Below are 26579 nucleotides of genomic sequence, written 5' to 3' on the forward strand. Positions count from 1 at the left end.
GGTGGATGCTCCGGGCAGGAGAGAAAGGGTAGCTTGGTGGCGGGAACTTTTTATTGGCAAGCCGCAGAAAGCGGTGAGTAGCGGTTCTGAGTTCGGGGCACTTTGGGGCCGGAGACTGGGGAGGCCGGAGCAGGGGTTTATTAACCTCTTGGGGAGAGTTTGTGCGGTTTCTCGGGTTACGCTCTGTAAGGGCTAATCTTTCCTTTTTCTGCCTGAAGGCGAAGCCGGTCCGTGGCCGAGCACTCCCTTTCACTTGGGCAGGGGAGAAACCAGGGTGTCAGTCGTCGCCAAGCTCGAATTCAGGCCTTTAGGGCAAGTTCATTTTATCTCCAGCCTTTTCCAGCAGGAAGCTTGGTCGCCAGAGCCTGTTAATTGGCATCCATCGTTTATTGGGAAACACCAGTGGGGACGCGTAAGCGCAAGGGGGGTATTAAATTGCCGATGCCTCTAAACGCAGGTGGCGGGGGGGGGGGGGGGGCGCGGGGATGTGTGTCTGATTTACCCTGAGGCACCTCAGTGGCATTTCCGTCAGCGTCGCTGATTGGGTGTGAGACTTTAAAATATTTCCTGTGGGTGCTGTCAAAAATTCCAACAGAAGTAAAACCAGTGAATAACGGAAGCAGTGAAAGTTTATTTGTTCAAACACCAAAAAGAGATTGCGCTAACCGGGAGCACTCAAATCAAAACACGTTAGGAGACTCAGAGGTGTGTTGTTAAAACAGCTTATACAGTGAGAAAGTAGTGGCTGTTTATCTTCTCAGTGATTGGTTATAACATTAACGTTGTGTTAAATGATAGGGAATTGGCCAGTGATTATTTCATATCAACCTCGGGAAACTTGTAAATTTTACTTATACTTTCCAGAGGCGTAAAGGAGAAACGACTCAGGTTAAGTTAATTTTACAAAGTAAGCGAAGTTAAGCTTTGCTTATGTGACTGAACTGATGTTGTCTGCCCAGGTAGTTTTCAAGGCTAGACTTCTTTCATTTGTGATTTTAACGGTGCCTAGGTATACTTTTGACTGACAGACTTGCTACAGCTCATTCATTTCTGAACATATTTTATGTTGACAAATCTTTTAATATCAAATTACATCATTTGGAGAAAGAATTTCTTAGCAGTTTTTTGACAGTATAATTAAAGAAATCATTTATTTTTTTTAAAGTTTCTTTTATTGTTGTTCAAGTACAGTTATCTCCATTTCCTCCTCCACTCCCCCCACCCCACCCTCAATCCTACCCTCCTTTGGCTTTGTCCATGTGTCCTTTATACATGTTCCTTGATGACCTTTCCCCTCTTTCCCCGTCAGCCCCTCCTCCCTCCCCTCTGCCCTCTGGTTACTGTCTGTCTGTTCCTTATTTCAATGTCTCTGGTTATATTTTGCTTGCTTGCTTGTTTTGTTGATTATATTCCACTTATGGGTGAGATCATATGGTATTTGTCTCATTTGTCTTTCATCGCCTGGCTTATTTCAGTTAGCATAATGCTTTCCAGGTCCATCCATGCTGTTGGGAAGGGTAGGAGCTCTTTCTTTCTTTCTGCTGCACAGTATTCCATCATTTAAAATAGTGGAGGGAAATGGTGATAGAATATATTCTTTCATAAGGGTGGAGGTAGCCTCAGCTTTCAGTCTCAGCAAACCTGAGCCTGCACCACATGCAAGGCACCTTGCTAGGCTCTGTGAGTACAAAGGGAGGAGACTCGACCCCTGCCAGAAAACCTTTCAGTCTAGAGAAGGAGTATATTTCCACGAAGTGGTGAAGAGATGTTTATGTAAATAAAGAATTAAAAGTCTCTGCTCTACTTTCCTACTTCAACATGTTATATGCCATGGCTATTCCAAACTCCTTAGCAAGGCAGAGAAGACCCTGCCTATCTTTCCAGCCTAGTGTTGGTTTCAGAATTCTATGTTAGGAAGGGCGTAGGGTCAGTAGTCTGGTTCAGGGTAGCTTCATGCTGAAGTTGTCTTTGGAGAACATTCTAAGTTAGTTTTAAAATATGTTATAGTCCATATCAGAGGTAGGGTTGGTGTTCCGGGGGATTGTGGCAACCTGAAGTTCCTACCCTTAAGCCTCATCTCCTTCTACTTGCTCATATATGTACTCTTATGTGTTAGTCATTTATAGGTTTTTAGAGTTTAATACAAACCATGTGTTTTCCCTACTTCTGAGGTTTTCAGGTTCCCTCCTTCCAACATTTACCCCTGACCCCTATAGAATATGAAATCATTTTTTAAAATTGAGTCTAAATTGTAATTCTTTAAAACAGGTATTCACTATAATGTGAAATGATAAATTTGGGTATTTATGTTGATGGATTTTGCTTAATCTGGGACATTTGAATCTATCCAACTTGCTATTTACATGATAGGTTCTCTCACAATTTTACAATTAGGGAAAGAAGCTGGGAGGAACCAGGTGTGTAATTTTGCTAAAATTACTCAGTAATTTAGCACTATAACTAACCTGGAATCTTTCTCTTTTTTGTTACATCACTTTGTGGTGATTCTTATTGTGTAAGTTACATTGTACTTACTACATGTTTATGTGACTTTGGACACTTATCTGAAAAACAGAGAATTTTCCATGAAAATCAGTGTGGTAAGAACCATTTAGTACTTATTTAAAAGGTCCTTATTTAAAATGCTATTTTCTAACATTTTTTTGGTGCTTAGTTGTGGCAGAGTATCATTGATTGAGCATAATCTGTAGTAATATTAAAAAATGTTATTATGATTTTTCTTTCATTTTTAGAAAGAAATTTGGATCTCCAATTCAGTTTTAGAATGGCATCTCTTTCAGGTTAGTGGAAATGATTACATTTTGTTTTTTGTTCTGTTCTTTTTCTAACTGTATATTCTTTGAAAAAAAAATACTTGCTTTTCTCTCTATCCTTCAACTTTGCTGTGAACCTTACACTACTCTAAATAAAAAGTCATACTAAAAATAAAATATATTTGTTTAAAAAATTCTGATCATAGCAATGTGGTTTTTTCCAGATTGTTAAAAATTATGCTGAATGTACATGAGAATTCACTATTCTCAAGTGTACAGTTCAGTGGCATTAAGTGTCTTCGGGTTGTAGTGCGCCATCACCAGTCTCCTCCAGGACGTTGCGTTTTCATCTTCCCAAGCTGAAACTCTGTGTGCAATTAAACAGTAACTTCGGATTGCCCCCTTCCTCGCAACCCCTGGTAACGCTATTTTCCTTTCTGTCTCTAGGAATTTGACTGTTCTAGGTACTTCATTTAAGTGGAATCAAATAATATTTGTCCTTTTGTGTCTAGATTATTCCACTTAGCATAATGTCTTTGAGGTTCATCCATTTTGTAACATGTATCTTTTTAAGGCTGGATAATATTCCATTGCATGTACATAACACCTTTTCTATAACACCTTTTGTTCATCCGTTTGTCTGTTACTGGTCGTTTGGGTTGTTGCACCTTTTGGCTAATTGTGAATAGTGCTACTGTAAACATTGGTGTACAAATATCTGAGTCCCTGCTTTCAATTATTTGGGTATATACCTAGAAATGGAATTACTGGATCACACGTTGAATTTTTTGAGTAACTGCTGTGTATGTTTTCCATAGTGTCTGCACCATTTTATATTCCCACCAGCAATGCATAGGGTTCTGAGGAGAATGATAACTTTTTTGAATGAATTCTAGGAACCTAAAAATTGTAAAGTAGGAAATATAAATTACTCCTAATCTTACTGCTCAAATTAATACCATAACATTTCATTTTTTATTAAAATTAAAAAATATATTTTGTACATACTGTTTTGAAACATGATTAAAAAACAGTGTAAATATAGAATACAAACACACTGTTAAGTAAATTCTGTGTTCTAAATATTCTAATATCTGTGCTGTGTTTGTTGTTTTGAAGTGACATTAAATAAGTAGTGTTACTTAATTTTTTTGTGTTGAACTTTTATACTGCTTCCAGTTTTAAAATACAAAAAAATACTGCCTTGAACATCTATGAATTGAAAGCTGTGTGTGCTTTTCTGATTATTTCCTTAAGATACATTTCTATGAGAGGGGTTATTTGAAATGTTTTTAAGATATAAAAGAAAAACATTCATTATACCTTTTCCAGGCAGATATAGTTGGTATATTGACCTGTCTAACCATTATTTGTTCCCATAAACTTGACCCGATTGGACTGTGCTTCTTAGGGAGATCGTGCTGTCTATTAAGACGTGGATGGTAGGGGTGAGGGACTTCTACTGTGGTTATTTTTCAGTCTTTTATGGCCTTTGCTACATACTAGCTCTAATAATAGAGTGACAAGATTGGTTTTTTTTCAGACTTTAAAGAAATGGCACCCCCGTCCTGTGCCAACTTTACAATTTATTTAAATATAAACATGAAAAAATAGAACATAGGTTTTGGCTTTGACTCATGACTCATTCTCACACTCTGAGAGTTTATAATAAATGTTAAGAACTTAAATTGTATTAAATGTTAACCCAAGTAGTCTTTACTTAGAGATTAAAATGAGGGTTTAAGAGATGTTATTGAATCTCAACTCAGTTTAGTGTGATCATTTTTGGATTGCATATGTTATTTTACTTAATAAGGCTTCAGTTTTATGAGTGGGATATGACTTAAGATAACTGAACAATGAAATAGATAAATTTAATTTAATAAGAGATACTTATTTGAATAATTGCTTTCATAATATTGTACCCCTTTCAAATCACTCTACCTCTTCTATTGTTCTACCCACGTGTTTAACTATATTTGAAATGCCTCTTTGAAATTGCCTTAAGATAGTTTGTTACTTTGGATCTGATGGCTTCCATGGTGGCAAATCACTTTCAGTGTTAACTTCAGCTTGTGATATTGCTAGAAAATGTTGCTAGCAGTTTCTGAAGGTTGGCACCTCTAATGCATCAGCTGTAAGCTTAGCAACACTGGAGTGCAGTCTCCACTCAATTCAGTGTGCTTTTGACATATAGCTGCCGTAAATAAGCCCTGTTCACTTGTAGCCCTGCTTCATTATGGCTTGTTGAAACCATACACTTGATTTTCAATCTCTTTTCATATAGTAAAGTCTTGTGTTGCATATGCCAGCATTAGAAGTGATGTAAGTTTGAACAAAAAACATTAAAATACTCGACTTACTGCAACTAGCTGTACTTTTTAATATTTTTAGGCAATCAGGATTTTGTCTAAGATACAATGTGACTTTGTAGCATGGGTTGACATTAATTAACACCTCTATCAGGTAGGGTTGCATCAGAGAAGCAGAGGCACTATGAATGATATAAAAGATCTACTGTAGGTATTAAACCTTATGTGATTATGGGAAATGGTTAAGCTCTTTATGTATGTACGTTCCCTGTGTGTCTGGCACTGGGCCTGAAGTTGGCAGAACCAGCAGTCAGGAAAAGAAGAAGTGGTAGGGAATGCAAAAACAAACTGCTACCTGTGAAGATGAACTTCTCTCTCTTACTAGAATCTGTATTAGTCTGTCATTGCCTCAAATCTTCTAATGTGGATGATGTGTGGATGATGCAGAAGACATCTCAAAGAACTGGTGTACTTCACATGGAGCTGCATGCAACTGGCTGTGGGTTCAAAGAAGCTGAAAAGAGAACCAACAGGAGCTGGAGGAGCTGCTCTTTCCCTACCGATGTCTAGCAGCAGCTGGAGCTGTGGGCCCAGCTGCTGCTACATGCCAGTGAAGTCACCAGCGCAGACCTTACACCCACATTCTTAAACATGGAAAATATGGCCACTGCTTCACTTCCATCTTCCAAATCTCTGGCAAAGTTTTTCTTGCCCTAACCTAGAACTATGCAGGGAGGGAATTCTGGGAACTGTAGTTCTAGCATAAGTAAGTTATTACAATACAAAGCCACCAGACTGCCCCCCTTTCCTACATGGTACCCATAGACTCTTTTGATTTAATTATGTTTAACTTCCAAATAAAGGAAATAGCAAAGTCATGCTTCTGCTTAGCATGTCACAGCTATCTCGAATACAACCAAATACACACTGATCGCTCCAAAAGAGGGCACAAATTCTACTTATCTTTCAGTGATGCACACTGCTTTTCCTGCTGACTCACATCCTCCGTGATAATCCTCTAACTTTAATCCTGAGATAAGAAGTTAGCTCCTATTGACACTTTATTTTAGATGTTAGAAGAATAGAAGAGACCAAAAAAAAAAAAAAAAAATCCCACCAACAAAAATGAGAAGCCCAAACATGTAGTACATACAAATATCAAAATAAGGAAGAAATTCTTATAGATTTTCCAGTTCTTTTTTCTTACTATAAATGTCAGGCAATTTCTGAAGTGTTATTTTCCTTTCCCCGATACACAATTGCCCTGATACGTTTCTTTGGAGGAGACTAGTGGAAAGATTTACTGCATAAATTTTTAGCTGTGTAGTACAGTTTTGCCTTAAAGGGCCCCAACCTCCATTTTATTCAAGGGGCTTGGGGTCTGTACATTGGCTTATGTGTGGGAATTGGTTGAAGGATGGTGACTCTTACGGTGATTCAAATCAGACCTAGGTTTACTAGAATCAGGGCTTTATGTTCTACCTGTACAGTCAAATTATCTCTTTCCATCTCAGCAACATAATGATCAACTAGCCATTGCCAAAGATGTCTGTGAGTCAGACTATTCTGATTACTGCTTCTGCTCCTTGCTCAGTATGGCAGCCACATCTACCTCTTCTTTGGTCATGGATTGCCACCATTCACTTCCAGTATCATAGAATCCGTCAGTCTCATTGGTTCAGGTAGTCTAGTTTAAAGGCAGTACTTCCCACTGTCATTCCTGACTACAGAGAACAGCCACTCCACAGCTCTTCAGGGATGCTGGGGCTTCCCTCCTGAGTGTACTTTTCTCAGCCTTGGTGAAGGCAGTGTCCTCCAGAGTGGATAATCAGTTTACCTGATAATCCACTCTAGCCTCCAGTCTCCCCAAGTCTGGACCCCTCCTGTGTAGTGCACTCAGGAAGTCCTAGCCCTTCGACTCCTTTGGAATCTACATTTGTATCATTCCACCTAACTTTCTAATACTCACCTTGGGGCCTAGTTTCTGACAACCAACTAAGTAAATTATTAGAGCTACTTTTGGGCACTCTTTTAGCTCACTAAATCCAGAATTTCTTATTGAGTCCATACCCATAAATTTAGCTTCATTCAGTATTATATTCCACCCACCCCGGTTTAGTAACCTTAGGATCTCTTCCCACGTATATTCCCTAGGTTTCTGGTGATATATATATTGGCAGATGTACCTTGTGTGGTGTGTTTTGTGTCTTCTCATGGATCACACTTTTGTACCTCACCCTCTAGAACTTCCTGGGTCTTGAAGCTCTGAGAGGTGATGGGGGAAGATCCTTAGGATTAGCAGTCCCTTGCAAAACAACTACCTGAGGAAGGGCCACTATCGGTATGTTGGGCAGGAGGAGGCTGTTTCAGAAAGGGAAGGTGGGGCAAAGGAGACTTGGCAGAATTTAGTGGCTCAAAGTTCTTGCTTCACTGGAATCTGCCCCATCATCCCACCCCAATTGCAGAGTGTCACTTTTTCCTAATCAATGTCTTAACTTTAATATGAGTCCCTGCAAAGTTGGGTGTTCAATTTGCATTGTATTTCAGCCATCTGCAGGATGTAGGCTTAGGGCTGGTATTTAGTAATCTTCACCTCGTAGCTACAGAGGGTGAAATTTCTTTTAGGACAGTCATAGCAACTTTGAGGGCCCTTTACTCAGATCCTGTGTTTTGACCCCCAAATTCTTATCTCTAGGTACTTAATTACTGGTGCCCATAGATTATAATTTAAATAATTTTGTCTACTACATGCCCTGGAATACCATTGTCCTTTATCACTGCAAACAAAGGTCATTAATGTCTTTAATCAGATAAAAGACCCAATTCCAGGTGACTTAGGAGCCATTCAGAGAACCAACCCTTAAGTTTCTGTTCATCTGGAACAGTGCTGGGTGTTGGTTAGGTTTCAATCTGATGTAAGAAGTTTACCATAGTTATTAGTCCCTACAGGACTGCAGAAGCTGGCAAAGCAGTCCACTGCTGGTCCTGATGCCAGTTGTGCCAGCATTAGGGATGGGAAGATAGATGTGAAGTGTGGGCGGGTAAGGATCCGCCAAAACCCACAAGGACCACGTGCGACTCACCTGTTTCTCACTGGGACTCGTGATCTGTCATTGCCTACGAGGCTCTGACTTCCAGGATGCTGGTGCCCTGTGGAAGAGCTGGTGTACTTGTCACAGGAAGTTGCCCCTGAAGTTGGTCAATGATTCAGAGAAGCTGTGGGCCAAGCCACTGCCCCAAGGAGATTCATCAGAGGCTGGAAGAACTGGCTTCTGCCCCGTGCCAACAAGGTGAGCCAGAAGATGCGTGATGCCGTGAGTGCGCTGCAGCAGCATTTGACCCCATGCCAACCACCTGAATGTAAATGTGCCTGCCGTTGCTGCCGCCTCCCAGACCTCATGCAGAGCTGACTTGTGGCCAGTCCTAACCCAGAACCATACAGGGAAGGGAATTCTGGCAGTTGGTGCAGTGCGAAGTCAGCATAACATCCTGTTTAAAATCATAACCATTAGATTTTATCTCATGAAAAGGCTTTAAAAGTGGACACTGAATAATGTAGGCAGATGTTTTGTGAAGCACCAAGGGCATCTTTAAAATTTTTACAGCTTCCATTTATGTGGTGTCAAAAGGAGTCTCACTTTGACTTTGTCTGATTAGAATCCTGGATTAAGGCTTCTTTATAAATTTGTTGGGATGTCATAGTGCCAGTTCCAATAGCACATGACTCTCTTTTCCTTGTCACATCATCTTGGTCATAGTCATCAAATCCCTACCATGCCATCCTGTGAGCCCAAACGTGAATGTTTTTGTGAAATAATAGCTATAAGTTAGAGTATTACTTTTCTATAGTTTCCTTTTGCTTCAGAGTTGGGTCGCGTGACTTGATTTAGGAGATTGTTGGACCACTGCCCTGCACCATAATTAAAATAGATACCATTTATTAAATATGCTTAACTGTGTACCAGTCACTGTGTCAAGAACCTTCAATATGTTATCTCACTTAAATCTTTAAAATAGTGCTATGAAACTAGGTATTATCCCCATTTTACAGATAGGGAAATTGAGACTCAGTTAAGTAACTTGCCTGAGGTCACTTGGCAGGTGAGAGAAGGACCTGAGACTTAAGTCCCGCCTGTGTGAGTTCAAAATAAATGTTCTTAAGCGGTCTGCAAAACTTTTATAAATTTGTCTGTGATTTACATGGTGAAGGATATCCAAAAATCAATAGGGAAATCTAAAATTGTAATTGACTGCCTAGTCATTGTATCCTTTTTCCTCCCTCGTAGCTCTAACTGAGGAGTTGGATTCTGTGAACAACGAGCTACATGTAGTAGACATTCAAATTCAGGAACTCCTGGAAAGGCAGCAAGAGCTTACTCAGAAAAAAAACATTCTAACAAACAGAATAAAGCAATGTTTAGAGGATTCTGATGCTGGGGGAAGCAATGAATGTGATTCTTCACCTGCCTCTTGGAATAAAGAAGGTTTGCTCTTTCTTTCTTTTTTTTTTTTTTCCCCCTTTGCTGGCTTTTTTCTTCTTGTTTCTTCAAACTGGAGTCAAATCACTGTGCCTGGGGCAGTACTTTCCAGTGAGCTTAGAGGTGAAACTTGCTATTCCTTAAGTGGCATGGGAAACTTAATAGGCAGACCTTTTATTATCCTTGTTCTGTAGTCATCTTAATTAAGCTTTTATCATTCAGACTTTATTGTTTTTTCCAAATATGGAAAAATAAGATATTTATTTTAAATTTTCTGAATTTTCACTAGATAAAATTAAACAGTTAAAAAACTCAAGCTTTTTGCCAAGTTCTAGTTCATTTTCATGCTCTCGTGAATAAACCTTTTTTGATTTAAGATCCTGCCAAGCGTCGCATGCCAATTAATGATACACATGCCAAGTGTCATGTGTATCATTAATTATAATGGAAGACAGAGAAAGACACCATATGATTTCACTTTCATGTGGAATCTAAAAACAAAATATACAAAAGAGAAACGACTCATAAATGCAGAGAACAAACTGATGGTTGCCAGATGGAGAGAGGTTGGGGAATGGGTGAAAAAGCTGAAGAGATTAAGAAGTACAAATGGGCAGTTAGAAAATAGTCACGGGGATGTAAAGTGCAGCTTAGGGAATATAGTCGATAATGTTGTAAAAACCATTTATGGTGCCAGGTGGGTACTAGACTTATGGGGAATCACTTCGTAAGTTATATAAATGTTTCACCATTATGCTGTACACTTGAAACTGATATAATATTGAATGTCAACTGTAACGAAAAATAAGTAAATGTTGGTAAACAACCAAAAAAAGATAAACAAAGAAAAATAAATAAATGTTGGTAAACAACCAAAAAAAGATAAACAAAATAAAGGAATACTATAACTCTGGAAGGAATTGCAGTGTTTTTGTGCGCCTTGCTTTCTAGTGATTCACTTCTAAACAAGATATTTACACCAAAAGTTCCAGGTAATTTTTAACTTTGTTCATAATATTTGAGTTTTTTATGATCCTTTGAATTCTTGGTTAACATTCAGATGGTTTTTCTAATATCTCATCAAATACCTTCTTCTTTGTAGGTTGATTTTCAACTGGCAGATGCTTTGATTTTTTTCTGATGCACTCTTTCTTAGGGTATATCATTAAATTTGTTTTTGCTTTAGCTAAGTGAGTTAAACCAATCTCAAAATTGTTATTATGAAAGTTAAATTGTCAGGAGTATTAAAAATCTTGTATATATTTATCTGATTATTATAAAAGCAGCCATGTACTGTGTCTCCTTAATAATCCTAAATGATCTAATATATTTAGCTTATTTTTCTTCTAGATTTTCCATGGTCTGATAAAGTTAAAGATGTTCTGCAAAATGTCTTTAAACTGGAGAAGTTCAGACTGCTTCAGCTTGAAACTATTAATGTAACAATGTCTGGGAAGGACATGTTTCTTGTCATGCCTACAGGAGGTGGGAAGAGCTTATGCTACCAGTTACCAGCATTGTGTTCAGACGGTATGTGTAAATAAAAATTGATTTTAAATTGAGGAAATGTTATTTCTCTTAATATAGTTTTAAGTCTGTTAAAAAATAAATGAGTCTGCCCTCTTCCAAAGGTTATTTTAAGAAACAAACAGTAGAAGCATGAGGTCATGTTTTTAACAATGTAGAATGGCTCTTAATAGCCATCAACAATTTGTTATGAGAGAAGGGGGATATATTACCAGAACTTCATTTAGTTAATAAACTGTTCATCGAATTCTGCTGAGAATAAAGTAACCTGGTGCAGTTAGTAGACTAATACCCATGGAGCATTTTCAACTATACAGATTGCTGTGGTTTTATTGGGGGGAATGTTTTGGAATAACTTTTCCCTAATGTAACTGGATAGTATTTGACTTGATTTATATTATTTTACTGAGATTACCAATACTGATTGTTAAAAATGATAGTTAATTAAAAATTCAAAATGATATTAGCTGTACTTTTGTAGGACTGAATGAGGGAAGAGACTTTTATTTAATCATATATTTGCTTATTTGGCTTAGGGTCATCGATTCGTATCTTCCTCCTTTATAAATGATGGTAAGAGGTAGATAGTGGATGGCTACAGTTGCACTGAAAACTAGTCTGAATTGATAGGTGGTGCCCACAAGTTCTAGTAGAGGTCGAAACTTGTTCTGGTGGTGGTATAAAATTTAAATTAGATTTTTCTCTCTTTCAGGTTTTACTCTTGTGATTTGTCCATTGATCTCTCTTATGGAAGACCAATTAATGGTTTTAAAACAATTAGAAATTTCAGCTACCATGCTAAATGCTTCCAGTTCTAAGGTATGCTTCTGTGGCTTTTTTGTTTTTAACTGTTCACTGAAGTAGGAACCTTAGCTACAATTAAGTTGCCTATAAAATTTAAACTGATTACTCTTTATATTAGGAGCCACAAACTACTGCTTACGGGCCATTTCTAGCTCACTGCCTATTTTGTAGGGTTCATGAGTTAAGATTGATTTTTATACTTTTAAATGGTTAAAAAATAAAATAATATACTATTTTGTGAAGTGTGAAAATTATGTGAAATTCACATTTCAGTGTGCATAAATAAAGTTTTATTGGAGCACAACCATGCTCATTGACTTGCAGAGATGAGTAGTTGTGATAGAGACCGTATGGGTCACAAAACCTAACATATTTACTGTCTGGCACTTTACAGGAAATGCTTGCTGATGTGCTTTGTATTATCCACTATACAATAGCAAGAATTTTTAATTGTGCAATATAATTAAATTAAAAAAATGAATTATTAACAAAATACCCTACCCCTGTGGAATTTCTTCTCTTTGGGAATGGACGCTCTTAACTTCATCTGCAGAATAAAGCATTTCCTACCTATCCTTTTTTTAAAAAGCATTTTATTGAAATTTTCAAAAGCATATAAAAGTAAAGAATAGTATAAAAACTACCATGTACCCATTAACCACCTCTAATGTTTTATCAACATATGGCCAACCTTTCTTCATGTATCCACCCTCTATTTTCCCTACTTCCTCCCTCTTGGTTTGTTTATTTGAAACAAATCCCAGACATCATATTTCAGTTGTAACTTCTTCAGTATTTTAAAACAATTCCTTAAAGTCATCAAGTAAAAATACTCAGATATCTGTCTAATTAACTCTTATTTTTAAATTATTAGTGGTTTTATTGTTGATGCTACTACAGATGTTCCTTTTTTCCCCTCCTTTGCCTCCCTCCACCCAGCGGCACTCTTGTGCTCCACCCCTCCACCTTCACCACATTGTTGTCCGTGCCCAAGGGTTCATCACATGCATGTATGTTCTTTGGCTAATCTTTTCCAGTCCTCCGTCACCTTCTTCCCCTCTGAGATCTGTCAAATCTTAATTTTTTAAAAATCATGGTTCAGATAAGATTCATGCATTATGTTGTATTCGGTTGATATATCTATCCACAGGTTCCCCTTATTTCTTTTTATTTCTTGTGCAGATTATTTGTTGAAGGAACCAGGTTCTTAGCCCTCTAGTTTCTTACATCCTGGATTTCCCTGATTGCATCCTTGTGATGTTGTTTAACTCATTCCTTTTAGTTAGATCTAAATGCTTGGCTGGATTCAGATTTGGATTTTCTTTTTTAATTGCATGAGTATACTTCCCATGGCATTACTCAGGAGCTACATGATACCTGGTTATTTTTTGTGCTATTGAGCTTGACTAGTGGGTTCAGGTGATGCCTGCCTGCTCTGTAATGATCAATTTCTCTATCAGTTTTTATCTAATGGTTTAGCAGCCACTGACAATTATTTCTCACCTTAGAGCTGCTATTTAATTAGGGGGTTACAAAATGGTGCTTTCTAATTCTATCACTCTCAACTTTTCTATAAAGAACTTTTTCCTTATTAACTTTTTGCAGCTTGAAAATTCTTTTCTTTACCAGTTTTCAGAAAGAGTTGTTTTTCAGCATCTCCAAAGGTAGTTAATAAAGTCTTACCCCAAATATAGACACATATATGGGTATATAACATATTTTAACATATTTGATATATTTTAATCCATAGTTATTCTTTTTTTATGCTGACATAGTCTCATTTTGGGGAAGTGAGAGTCTTATTTCAATTGGTTCCTGAATCTTCTTCCTTCACCCCATAGCTTTTCACTCCTTGCTTTCTTTTATAATAAGGGCTTCAGGCTCATTTTGTATATTTCCTTCCAGACCTAGAATCAGCCATATCTCCAAGAAACCCTGGCTCCTTTAATTTTTCCCATACATTTTTGTTTCATTTAAATTTTTGTGTCTCTGTAGCTAGTCTCTTATTCAACAGAATGAATCTATGGAGAACATTGCCTTCTAATACAGTTCTTCCTTTAAATTGAAAAAAAGTTAAAAATATATATAAAAAAATATAGAAAGTAGTTAGAAAGTTGCAGATAATTACAGGTTAATGCCATATCACTACTGCTTGAAAATTTAGGGAGAGAAAGGATGAATTGAATTTTCTGGTTGGTGTTACTACTAGTTCATAGGATGTGAATACATTTTTTTTTAAACCTTGCTTCTCCACTTAATTCTGCCAGAAAGTTCTAGGTGGTATTTTTGTTTGTTTGTTTGTTTGTTTTTGCATCTGCCCGTTTCTGAAGAGATAGCTTTATGTTTGCTCCTCTAAGATTTCTGGGACACATAGGGCCATTTGAAATGTCTAATGTACTTCGGCTGTTTCTTAACAAAATTAGTATTTCAAGGAGTCAGTCAACAAACTGCTTTGTGGGATAATGCAAGCAGTTTTGACTTTCTCTTTCTATCACATTCACCATTGTTTCTTTATACTTCTTTTGATCCTAATTAGGTGAGAAAGAAAAAATGGCATCTGATGTGCAAAATATTATATATAACCATTATCCAATAACTGTTACCTACTAAAATTTATTTTTGTTATATATTATATATACATATATACGTCATATTATAAAACCTTAATTCAGTGAATAAGAAACTTTATAAAACCTAAAGAGATTATAAGTAGATTGATAGCATCATTAAAATAGCTAATCAAGAAGAAATTGGGTTCAGAGATATGTAGTAACTACAAATAATAATGTTAAAATTAATAAAACACACCTCTATAACCATAGTTATTGCATTTAGCCTACATTTTGACATGTATGGTGAACAGTTTAGAATTATGTCTTCATAGAATAAATGCTTATTGGAGTATCGTATCATTCATTTGTTGCTGTCTTTTTGTCAAACGAGATTATTCTTTTACCAACACTTTGGGTATAAGTAAATAACTAAAATTGTATTTACCTAGCTGCCGTGAAGTTAGCACTAGGACATGGTTTCAATTTTAATGAACTAAATGTCTGCTGTTAAACAGTCCGAGGCTATTGGTTTTGAGTAATGAACATTTTTGTTACCACTTACTTAGTATTGCAGTCTGCTAGCTTAGTTCTACTATCATTCTGTCTGTTTTTCCTTTCAATAGGAGCATGTGAAATGGGTTCATGCTGAAATGGTAAATAAAAACTCCAAGCTAAAGCTAATTTATGTGACTCCAGAGAAGATTGCAAAAAGCAAAATGTTCATGTCAAAACTAGAGAAAGCCTATGAGGCGAGGAGACTTACCCGAATAGCTGTGGATGAAGTTCACTGCTGCAGCCACTGGGGTCATGATTTCAGACCTGGTACGTCTGTTGTGTCTGGAAAACTTGACGCTGGGGCTATTTTATTACTAAACTTTACATGATGGAAAATTCCTGCTTTCATTAAGATTATCCTCTTGGGTAGTTATTACTCCTTTTCTCTTACCTTAATATAAGGAGAGCCAAGAGGCAACATCTTTAATGTCTTTACTCCCTCCCAGGCAGTGTTTAGCCTAATTGCCTTTATCCTTTGAAACATACGTCTGTTAGCAAATATACTATTCCACCTTTAGCCATAAAGATTTACTGACCTCTAGGTTCTTCTTCGCATCTGCTGGGGAATTTTCATCTTCTTCAAAGTCGTATTTAGTTTTCGTTCTGAGTATCCTTAGCATCCACTTCAGGACCTACACCCAACTAACTCCTCAGTGGTCAAGTTCTGTGGGATATTTTAGTAACTCTTTTCTTTAGTCCTCCAACCTAATCCTACAGTCATAGCCTGAAGCAGATTACTCAGACTTGTTCTATGCAAAAAACTCTGTAAAAATCCTGCTCTATGATTTCAGCATCTTTTCCTCTGATCCTGGTTTCACACTCATACAGACCCCTGGGTTCCTGAGGTTATTGAGTCACACTTCCTCCTCCACCACCCTACTCAGAGGTCACCAATGACCCCACTTCCCACTGGCTCTATGCAGTGGTCTCATCTTCCTTCCTCTTCCCACTTACCTTCAATAGTGTTTTATACTGTTCACCTCTCACCTTGCCACTTTCTTCTCCTTTGGTTACTATGATGTAACTCTTCTTATTTTGTACCTTTCCATTCTCACCTCCTTCATTCTTCTTCATTTGCCACCTCCATAAATATTAGTGTTCCCTTTGGTTCTGATCTGTCTTCACCTTTTCTTACACTTCTCCAGGGATAATAGACTTCTCCAGGGACTGAAGGCAGTTCTCTACCTTTGGAAATATTTGGGGCACAGGTATTTCTTAAAATTTTGATTTAAATACCTTAGGCAGTATATACACTGTCTTTCTACTAAGGGCCCTGCTATCTTAACTAGACTATTGAGTTGTAACATACTGTTTTGATTACTGTAGCTTTGTAGTATAGTTCGAAATCCAGAAGTGTGATACTTCCAGCTTTGTTCTTCTTCCTCAAGATTGCTTTGGCTATTTGGGGTCTTTTGCAGTTCCAAATAAATTTTAGGATTATTAGTTCTAAGTCTGTGAAAAACTTAGTGCCATTGGTATTTTGCCATTGGTATTTTGATAAGGGGTTGCAGTGACTTTGTGGATTGCTTAGGGTAGTATTGACATTTTAACAATGCTACCCTAGATAGTAGAGTTAAATTCTTCATGAGTACATAAGTATTTTATTTTTATGCAATTGTAAATGGGACTGTTTTCTTAATTTCTCTTTCTGATAGTTTGTTATTAATGTTTTGAAACACAACTGACTTTTATATATTGATTTTATCCTGCAACCTTACTGAATTTATTTGTTTTATAGGGTTTTTTTCTTTTTTTTGTGGAATCCTCAGGATTTTCTGTCTATAACATGTTATCTGCAAATAGTGACGGTTCTACTGCTTCTGTTCTAGTTTGGATGCCTTTTATTTCTTTTTCTTGCCTAATCGCTCTGGCTAGAATTTCCAATAGTATGTTGAATAACAGTGTGAGAGAGGGCGTCCTTGTCTTGTTCGTGATCTTAGAGAAAAAGCTTTCAGGTCTACCTTGGAACTTTAAAAGGAAAATAGTTAGTTCCCTGCCCAATGGTGTCGACAGTAGATCCAAACAGCACATTACCCTGTGATGTAGCCCTGTGGAACTGCCTGCTCTTGTCTCAGCCTCTTGAGTACTTTCCTGCCAGTGAGTCTGTAGTGCGTGTGCTGTTTCCTCTTCCCTTTGGAAGGAACGTGGCTTATTCTTCAAGACCCAACTCAAATGTTAGCTCTTTGAAACCTTCACAACTTTCCAAGCGGTTAGTTCTTTGCAGTTTCGTAGTCCTCTACCTTAGCATTTAGCAATTTCTTTTTCACTTTTCTCCAAATAATTTAAGTACTTAAGGACAACTTATCTAGTGATATTTGGTATCACTATACCAAATATCTGGTCTGAACTTTTTCTGGTCTGAACTTACGACTCTTGGATACTCCTGGTGATTGAAGGGTTTAGGCTGACAGTCTCTTTTCTCTCTTGTCAGTTGTAATAAATTCAAACGCTATGGCTACTCCCACTGCCTCTTAAGTCTCCTGTTCAGCAGGTGTAGACCAGTGCAGAGCTTACTGGAAATATTAGGTATGTACTCTCATCAACTGGGAGTTCCATCCATGGCCAAGGACAGTGTTTTTGAAGAACCAGTGAGAAGTGTAATAAAGCCTGCCTATTCAAAAAGGCTGGGCTGTAACTGCAGTTACTGAGATAGGTAGCTATGGAAATCAGATTACAGCAATCATTGATTATCTCCATCATGTTAAAAGGCTTAATTCACCCTCTTTCTTAAAGGATAGAAAGAGGGCCGCTTTGTATTTTCTTTTTTCCAGATTATAAGGCACTTGGTATCTTAAAGCGGCAGTTCCCAAACACAGCACTAATTGGGTTGACTGCGACAGCGACAAGTCATGTTTTGAAGGATGCTCAGAAAATACTGTGTGTTGAAAACTGTTTCACTTTTACAGCTTCTTTTAATCGGCCAAATCTTTATTATGAGGTATGTAACTTCTATATCAACTTGTAGCTTTTGTGAAGGGTTGTAGCAGAGAGGTTACCTTTTCATTGTGTTTATTTACATGAGTAACAATTAACTCTGTTTAAAAGCTTTAAAACCAGGAGGTAATTATAAGCAGATTCATTCACAAATGCTTGCTTCTGCTGTCTCTTCTGTTGCTTGTTTTTTCTTAGTTTCAGAAGAATACACTGCCTTGTTAAATTTATGCACATTCTTTCTTGTGCAAGGATGGAGACACAGCAGAGATCAACACCAAGGATCCTAATGACATCCCTATTGAAATTAATTATGAAATAATACAAAATTAATATGCCATTAAAGATTTGCTAATACCCCCTATTTAGATTATATTTGATAAGTAACTTTGAAAATTTAATAACAGTTAAAGAACCTAACAATTGTTTTTCTTCCTTTTTAATCCTTTTAAGAATAGACTTAATATTTTTCTGAGTTTTCATTGAATAGTTATTTATGCCATGGCCTATGTTTTTATAAAAGTAGCACCAGAAAGTAAAGTCTCCATCTTTACAAGTTAATTACTGCCTCAGTGCCTTCTTATCTCTGGTAAATTCAAAAGTAAGGATGAAAAGAGTGTGGGAGGTGGTGGAGTGAGTCAGATGAGGGAGTGAAAGAATAGTAGAAGAAAACACTGCTTATGAAAGAATGGCACCTTGAAAAGCTATAAGTAAGTGACTACTTGGATGGTACTCATTAATTTACTTTTTAATAAGTTAGTTTTTCATAGGTTCGGCAAAAGCCCTCGAACACTGAAGATTTTATTGAAGATATTGTAAAGATCATTAATGGAAGGTACAAAGGGCAATCAGGTAATAAAATAACCAACCAACTTTGCAGACTGAGGGAGAACTTTCAAAAAGTAACTAATATTACACTAATGTTTTACTGATAAACGATTAGCACAAAAAATATTAATGCATGGCAGAAGATACTTGAACATGTTATGGTAAAATGAATTTGGCAATCTTAGAAACTGGGTGTGGCATTTGCTAGCACAGATTATGAGTCATAAAACTGATTTATTTTTGCTTATTTATACTTAATTACTATAATGAATAGATTGAATGGCATAATGTTAATTTTTAATAACGTATTCAATAAGTATCCACTATATAAAAGACAGAAAGTGAAGTACTGGTGTTCTAAAGGGATATAAATGACAGTCAATTGTAGTAAAGGGCATATTACAGGAACAAATAGAACACAATTGAGTTAAGTATGGATGGAGTTGAGAATATATATACATGTGTTTCAAGATTAATGAACAGCAAGTGTTACTGAAGCAAAAGAGTTTATGTAAAAGCAGTGTTTCAAAATTGTTCTATAGTTTTTTGGGAGATATGAATGGGTAACCCAGGTAAAAGGAGTTGCAGGGTCAAATAATTTTGGAAAAGGCTGCAACTAGCTATTTCTCCCTCCTGAAGAGGCACAGGTGTATCTGTTCTGACCAGCCCTGCAAATAGAGAGAGAAGCTTGTTTAACTTGGTTCAATGCTCCCCAAATTCATGCGTGTGAGAATTTTTTCACTGCACACTTGCTAACATCTTACGGAGCTGTGGGCATCAGTTTGAGAAAGGCCATGCAGTGGGAGGTAAAGTTGCAGTGAGAAAAGAGGCAATGGGTTCCAGCAGCTATGGCTCAAGGCTCACTTCTGCTTTAGATCAACCTGGCAATCAGATTGTGAATTATACCAAAAAGTCACTTGTGTTCAGGGCCTTGAAATTTTTCATAAGTCGTTTTTCCTCATGCATTGTATTAATCACTATCTTGAGTGTTAAAAATTCTTTTCCAGGAATATTTTATAGACACATATACATATATAAAACAATTGGACGTATTTTACTACAGGAATCATATATTGCTTTTCTCAGAAGGACTCTGAGCAAGTTACAGCCAGTTTACAGAAACTGGGAGTTTGTGCAGGTGCATACCATGCCAACATGGAACCAGAAGACAAGACCAAGGTTCACAGAAGATGGTCAGCCAACGAAATCCAGGTTAAGTGTCTATCTTTAATAGAAGTGTAATTCACCTTTAAGAATATTTTAGCTTGACCTAATTAACATGTAAAATGTTGAAATATTTTAGGTAGTAGTAGCAACGGTTGCATTTGGTATGGGAATTGATAAGCCAGATGTGAGATTTGTTATTCATCATTCAATGAGTAAATCTATGGAAAATTACTACCAAGAGAGTGGACGTGCAGGTATGTATAACTCAAATCCAGAAGCCGTTTTTACAAAAACTTTTTCAGAAAGCATACTACAAATGATATTCAATTCTATATATTTCATCTTTATTGGCTACTATTTTTAAACAATTAAATCTTTTTCACTGTTTTATACCTAAATTGCCTATGGAGATATTTCACTGACTTTCTATTAGAGTGTTTTAAATTGGTTTTTTTTTTAAAGATTTTATTTCTAGAGAGAGGGGAAGGGAAGGAGAGAGAAGGAAACATTAATGTGTGGTTGCCTCTCGCGCACCCCTTACTGGGGACCTGGCCTGCAACCCAGGCATGTGCCCTGACTGGGAAGCAAACCAGCGACCCTGTGGTTGTAGGCCGGCACTCAGTCCGCTGAGCCACACCAGCCAGGGCTGAATTGTTTATGTTTGCTAAAATGATTTGATGTCTATCTTTGCCTCCTGAATTTTTAATTAGTGGTTTCAATTTTGTAACTTAAATAACCGGACTACTTATGGTCACATTTTTTATTTAATAAAGCTGATTGTCGATAAGTCTTCTAGTCATTTTTTTTTTAATTTGAAGGCAGTTGTTACAAATTAACTTTCACATTTCTGTCTGAAAATTCTACCAGATGTATCTTAGACAATGAAACATTGCTAGCTGATTTTACATATATTACTTTTGCTTGCTTTGAATTCTTAAAAACAATTCTGCAATCTTAAGATCTTTCATACTACAGGTCGAGATGACACGAAAGCAGACTGTATTTTGTATTATGGCTTTGGAGACATATTCAGAATCAGTTCAATGGTGGTGATGGAAAATGTGGGACAACAGAAACTTTATGAGATGGTGTCATACTGTCAGAACATAAGCAAGTAAGCTACATGCCTCTTCTTAACTGTTGTCAATTAAAGACAAACACAGCTTGAAAGTGTATGATGTTACTCTGGGTACCAAGGAAGTCTGTAAATACATCGGTAGGACATCAAGTGTAAATACGTAAGAGCAGGTGTCTGAAGGGTGAGAACCCGCAGGATCTGCCTTTTCTGCAAGAAGATAATCTGCCTTGGAGATAATTCTCCAAAACTCTTTCACTGAAGGTTTTGATACAAATAATGAGTTCAAAACTTTTTTCTCTGGTGCAGTGTATAGCTACATGCTTTAATAATTGTGTACAGGTGTGTATAAGGGGTGTTTTGGGAGTTGAGCTCAGTAACAAACACCATCTTACCAGCTTGATGGGTTGATGAGCAGGGTCAAGTTTCTCCTTAAGAAATAAATTTAAATCTATTTAGAGGGGATTTAGTTAGACCATATACCATAGCTACTTGATGGCTTTTCTGCCTTAGTCATCTTTGTACTTTTATTGCCCATTATGTAAAAAGGACTCAAAAATTTTGAAATAAGTGGTAACCAGACAGTGACAGAAAATGGTATTTCTTTCCTATAGATGCTACAATAATCTAGTTAAAGAAATGAGAAAATGAAAATTTTCTTAGATATCCAGTGGACTCCCATGTAGCATATTTTGGGGGTTAGACTCAAATGGATACTGTAAAATACAAGAAATTACTACCTGGAAGATTTTTTTTTAAATAGTAAAATATTGAATCTCAAAATGAATGTCAACTTCTTAAAAGCTGAGTTTATCAAGTAGATATGGAAAAATTATGTGGTGGGCAGACAGTGGTCCCTAAAGATGTCCACATCCAAATTCCTGGAACTGTGAGTACATTACCTTATATGGCAAAAGGGGACTAAGGTTACAAATGAAGTTACGATTGCTAATCAGCTGACCTTAAAATAGGGAGATTATCTTGGATTATTTCGGGGGGCCCAGTATAATTACAAGTCCTTAAATGTGGAAGGAGGCTGAAGAGGGTAGTGGTCAGGGTGATGTGATGTGAAGACTCAACCAACTGTGCTTGATTTTAAAGATGAAGGAAAGGGGACCATGAACCAAGGGATGCAGGCAGTCTCTAGAAACTGGAAAAGGCAAGAAAACAGCTTTATCCTCTAAAGCATCCAGAAGAAATACAGGCCTGCTGACACCTTGATTTTAATCCAGTGAGACCCACGCCAGACTTCCAGCCTATAGAAATGTAACAGTAAATTAGTGTTGTTGTAAGCCACTAAGTTTGTGGTAATGATATGGTAGCAATAGGAAACTAATACATTACATAATCTTCTATTTTGAAATAGGGATTCCTAAAACTTGATCAGATCACTTAATTTGTATCCGTGTTGGCAGGTGTCGCCGGGTATTGATAGCTCAACATTTTGATGAAGTATGGAACTCAGAAGCATGTAACAAAATGTGCGACAACTGCTGTAAAGACATTTGTGAGTTCATTGTTTTTTAAACCTGTACAGGCTAACATATGGGTAAGACTACCTGAGGGCAGGATTTGACCCCAAAATAGACTTAAAAGATTAAACAAGGTGTGCATAGAATTTTCCAGATTCAAAAGTAGCATGGTTGTGAAACAAAGGCAAATAAGAGCTGTGTGTGTGTATATTTTATGTTGCTATTACTGAGGACTTGTGAAATTTGTAAGAAACGGAAAAACTTTAAATTGTCTGAATACAAATACTGTTTATGTAAGAAAAGACTTACCTTGTGATAATCTCTGATAGTTTGTAGTAACCGATTAGGAAAATAAATTTTGTGCAAAATAGAGATTATAATGAATCCTTTTTGATTCACTAGGCACTAATTTACCAGTGATTTAGAATTGTATTTTAACTTGATTTCATCCTGTGTATGTGAGTTGCAATGGAACAGCTGGACTAACCAGTTCCTCTCTGAATTCTGATGCCTCGGTGGCTGAAGGTCACTACAATTTTAACTTTGCAGCTAGAGAAAATTACTTGTTGATGAGTTTATTAGACTGTGTTTTGCTGACCAAATTAACAAGAGTGCTAGTATCAATTAGTAACTGGGGATGTCTGTACAGGACATTCTTGTCTCTAAATCAAGAGTAACTGTGAAGCTGTATGAGGTTTCAGAATACTGCTTAATGAGCACACATCAGGTAAATATGCAGAATAGATGGACTCTCCTCTTGACTCATCTCTGAGTATCTGCCGTCATCATGTCCGGCAGACACTCTTTGGTTCCTAGAGCATATCCAAAGGCCTTCTGATAACCAGGTTAATTTCTTTACATCACTGTAAATGGCAGTGTCTGAAAGAGCCTACAATTTAGTTTAGTGCTAGAGACCTGGGGAAGAGCCTAGTTTTTATTCAGATCACATTAATAAATTAATGTTTAGGGTGGCTCACATTGATGATTTGTTTTTAAACCAGTTTAACCACTTAGGATAGACTATCTTTGCCCTAATTTCTAACTCGCAATTGCCTGTAACCATGCCTCTTTTCTTACAGCATTTGAAAGAAAGAATGTAACAGCCTACTGCAGAGATCTGATCAAAATCCTGCAGCAGGCAGAGGAAATGAATGAAAAGCTCACTCCATTGAAACTGATTGATTCTTGGATGGGAAAGGGAGCAGCAAAATTGAGGGTAGCAGCTGTTGCTCCTCCCACACTTCCTCGTGAAGACCTGGAGAAAATTATCGCTCACTTTCTTCTACAGCAGTATCTTAAGTATATACAAACTTATATGTCTTATCCTTTTATCTTGTCTTTATGATTTTTTAAAATAGTTCACTGTATTTTCCTTTATTTGTGGAGTAAATATCTATAATTTCAAAAAGATTACTTTGAATAAAAGTTATAATTTGGATATACACCAGTAGATAACAATTACAGAATACTTTATTTACTTTTTACATATATTACCTCATTTAATCTTAGCAACATCGTGAGATGAGAAAAGACATTCTCATTATCTTAATTTTAGAAATAAGCAAACTAATATTTTACAGGCATTAGTATATCTCAGTAGATTCATAACTAGGAGATCAGTTAACACTTAAGAGAAATAAAATGATAAAATGTCTGGAAACCAGTACCATAAGAATGATGGTTTATTCAATCGCAAGGATCAAAAATTGGTATTTTCTTCCACAAAATATGATATCTTTATGATAGTTTCTCATTTTTATAACTACAACAAAACAAATGGTTTTGTGGTTGTTTCATTTGAACTTTAAACACTATACAAAATTTACCTAATATATTCCAACTACAATTGACTGCTATATGTCAAAAAAAGCACAAAACTAGTTTCTGTAAATTGAGTTTTTATAGTATAACTTAATTATTTCATATCAATGTATTACTTAAAATTATTGCACTTACAGTTTATTTTCATATATTTCAGTTTGTTTTCTGTACCTCCACAAAACCTTTCTGACTGGTAGCCTTTATCTTCTGCAGAGAAGACTACAGTTTTACAGCTTACGCTACCATTTCATACTTGAAAATTGGACCTAAAGCCAATCTTCTGAACAGTGAGGCACATGTTATTACTATGCAAATAAAGAAGTCCACACAGACCTGTTGCAAGGTAACTGACTTAATTTTCAAGCATTTTAAAAATACATTAAAGTCTGGGGTGCTTCCCTCTATCTAGTACTTTCCTAGGTCCAGTTGAACGTAAGAGGAGGTTAAGTCAGTGTTCTACTTAGAGTCTGGGTGTTGAGGACGTTAAGGGAAGGATTTGGACTAGACTTTGAATAGAGGCCCGGAGAGTTTCTAACCTTCTGGAGTGCGAAGGCTCCGTTTTCATGTCCAGTTCTGTGATGTGGACCTTCTGCCCTCGTGACATTGGTTGGGATCGGTGTTGCTTGAGAGGCCTGCCTCTGCGGCAGAGGTGGACGAGCAGGTATAAACTAAATACTGTCCAGCCTGCAAAAGCACGCCATGCACGGTCATGTCTAGGGACACTTACGGCGTCCTTTAGGGTTTCTCTGACGGAATAGGCCGATGGGACTCATATTTGATTAGAAATTTGAAGATAAAAAACCAGACCACTGGATACTTAAAGAGTTAACTGATATAGAAGGACTATTGGGATTATTAATCTCATGAGAAAGCAGAATAGGTGAATTTTTATCAGTGTTTGCTTTGTTACTGTTTTGTAGACTGAATCACCTCAAACTTGTCATTCTGAAGGATCTGATAAAAAGAGGGAAGGAAAAAATTTGGATCACTTCCAGAAGAAGTCTGCAAACATGTTCCAGCCATCTGAGTCTAAGAATACAGGGGCTAAGAAAAGAAAAATTGATGACGCGTGAGATGAGTGTTTTTAAATTTTCCAAGAACAGAACAGTTTTATGCATGTAGGCACCATTATTTTTGTAGTTAACCAGAAGTTTAAGACATTTTCATTAATATTTTATACACATGGAGCTATACTTTAAAAACTTCTCTCTAAAGTATTTAAGACATGAGAATTTGAGACATTTTGAAAATTTAGCAGCATGAATCATGTACAGTATGAAATGAGGGAAAAATTAAAAAATTTAATGTAAAACTCTAAATGTAAAATACTTAGGAGAGTAGAGTCACATAACTATCTTAAACTCTTTATCTTTATGCCTTGCATTTTTTTCTTTTGACATGACTGTCTTTTGACAGCAATGTTGTTATACTGACATTTTTACATATGCTCATCACAAAAAGTGAGTGATTTCACGTTATAAGAGATGTAGAATCCAAATAAAAAATGGAATAAGGTATCAGTACAGGGATTAGCAATTAAGATGGCTCCCTATTTAAGTAAAATAAAACTCTAAGTTTGAAACCACAGCCCTATTTTGACATTTCACAGTCAAAGAATGGCTCTGGTTTGCTAACCAGGCCAAGCTGTTGCCTAGGTAGGAACAGCCTAGCTAAATTTGCTCCAAAATAAATCATAAAGCATCTCAGGTTAACACACAGAAATGAGTAAAGTGAAAATTCTTACATAAATTCTCAGTTTTGTGTTAGAAAAAAATATGATGTTACCTGTAATGATTTCATCTTTAGAATTTTATTTTTAAATACTTTCCCACTAAAATCATGGTCACTTCTGTATTTTTAACCTCAATGTGGTCATCATTAAATCAGTGCAGTCATTTACTTTATTGACTTGACATTTTGTCTTATTTGAATCTTTACGTGATTGTGGAAATGCCCTTTTTAGTCGAAATAATCTTCTATATCAATATTGGGATCTAGTAGGTCTTCTCCATATGATGAAAGGTTCATCTGGTTTAATATTAAGTTTTCAAATGTTTCTTCTAGATCAGTTTCACCAATTAAGACAGCTCCCATCATTCGTCCGTTCTGCATGACGACTTTGATGTATTCTTGTCCTTTGGTACATCTCAGCATTAGTTCATGATCTGAACCCAGGCTCTGTGCATTGTATTTTCCCAGCAGTACAACCTATATATAAATATAAGGATAAAAAAGCTGTTTTAGTGAATGCCAAAAAGGAAACATAATAGGCAATTATTTTGT

The 26579-nt window shown here is 36.6% G+C and overlaps 2 protein-coding genes across 3 annotated transcripts in view; one reads left to right on the forward strand and one right to left on the reverse strand.

Annotated features, from left to right (window-relative positions):
- Positions 1-26195, forward strand: RECQL (RecQ like helicase). 2 transcript variants are annotated; one of them, XM_024575518.4, is made up of 18 exons: positions 1-73; positions 2754-2801; positions 2999-3193; positions 7331-7427; positions 8211-8376; positions 9373-9570; positions 10915-11094; positions 11804-11910; positions 15071-15269; positions 17774-17940; positions 18704-18785; positions 19825-19973; positions 20065-20182; positions 20904-21042; positions 22419-22510; positions 23555-23774; positions 24510-24639; positions 25217-26195. In XM_024575518.4, the coding sequence occupies exons 5-18, from the start codon at positions 8289-8291 to the stop codon at positions 25367-25369; spliced, it is 2022 nt and encodes a 673-aa protein (XP_024431286.2). In that variant the 5' UTR covers positions 1-73; positions 2754-2801; positions 2999-3193; positions 7331-7427; positions 8211-8288; the 3' UTR covers positions 25370-26195. The 2 variants fall into 2 exon arrangements, with proteins under 2 accessions (XP_024431286.2, XP_045040137.2); XM_045184202.2 differs by lacking the exons at positions 7331-7427; positions 8211-8376 and having other exon boundaries at positions 25217-25413.
- Positions 26134-26579, reverse strand: part of PYROXD1 (pyridine nucleotide-disulphide oxidoreductase domain 1) — a 19014-nt gene continuing 18568 nt past the window's right edge. The window contains exon 12 of the mRNA XM_024575521.4: positions 26134-26504. Within this exon, the coding sequence (XP_024431289.2) occupies positions 26256-26504 (249 nt within the window). The 3' untranslated portion in view covers positions 26134-26255. The remainder of the gene's footprint in view (positions 26505-26579) is intronic.

The sequence above is a fragment of the Desmodus rotundus genome, chromosome 3 (genome assembly GCF_022682495.2).
Source record: "Desmodus rotundus isolate HL8 chromosome 3, HLdesRot8A.1, whole genome shotgun sequence".
In the NCBI taxonomy this organism is placed as follows: Eukaryota; Metazoa; Chordata; class Mammalia; order Chiroptera; family Phyllostomidae; genus Desmodus; species Desmodus rotundus.

Coding starts and splice junctions, on each gene's coding strand:
- RECQL (XM_024575518.4), top strand. CDS start 8,289: ATGATTCAGAGAAGCTGTGGGCCAAGCCACTGCCCCAAGGAGATTCAT. Junction 18,786..19,824: donor AAGGTACAAAGGGCAATCAG/GTAATAAAATAA, acceptor ATTTTACTACAG/GAATCATATATTGCTTTTCT. Junction 22,511..23,554: donor CAACTGCTGTAAAGACATTT/GTGAGTTCATTG, acceptor CTTTTCTTACAG/CATTTGAAAGAAAGAATGTA.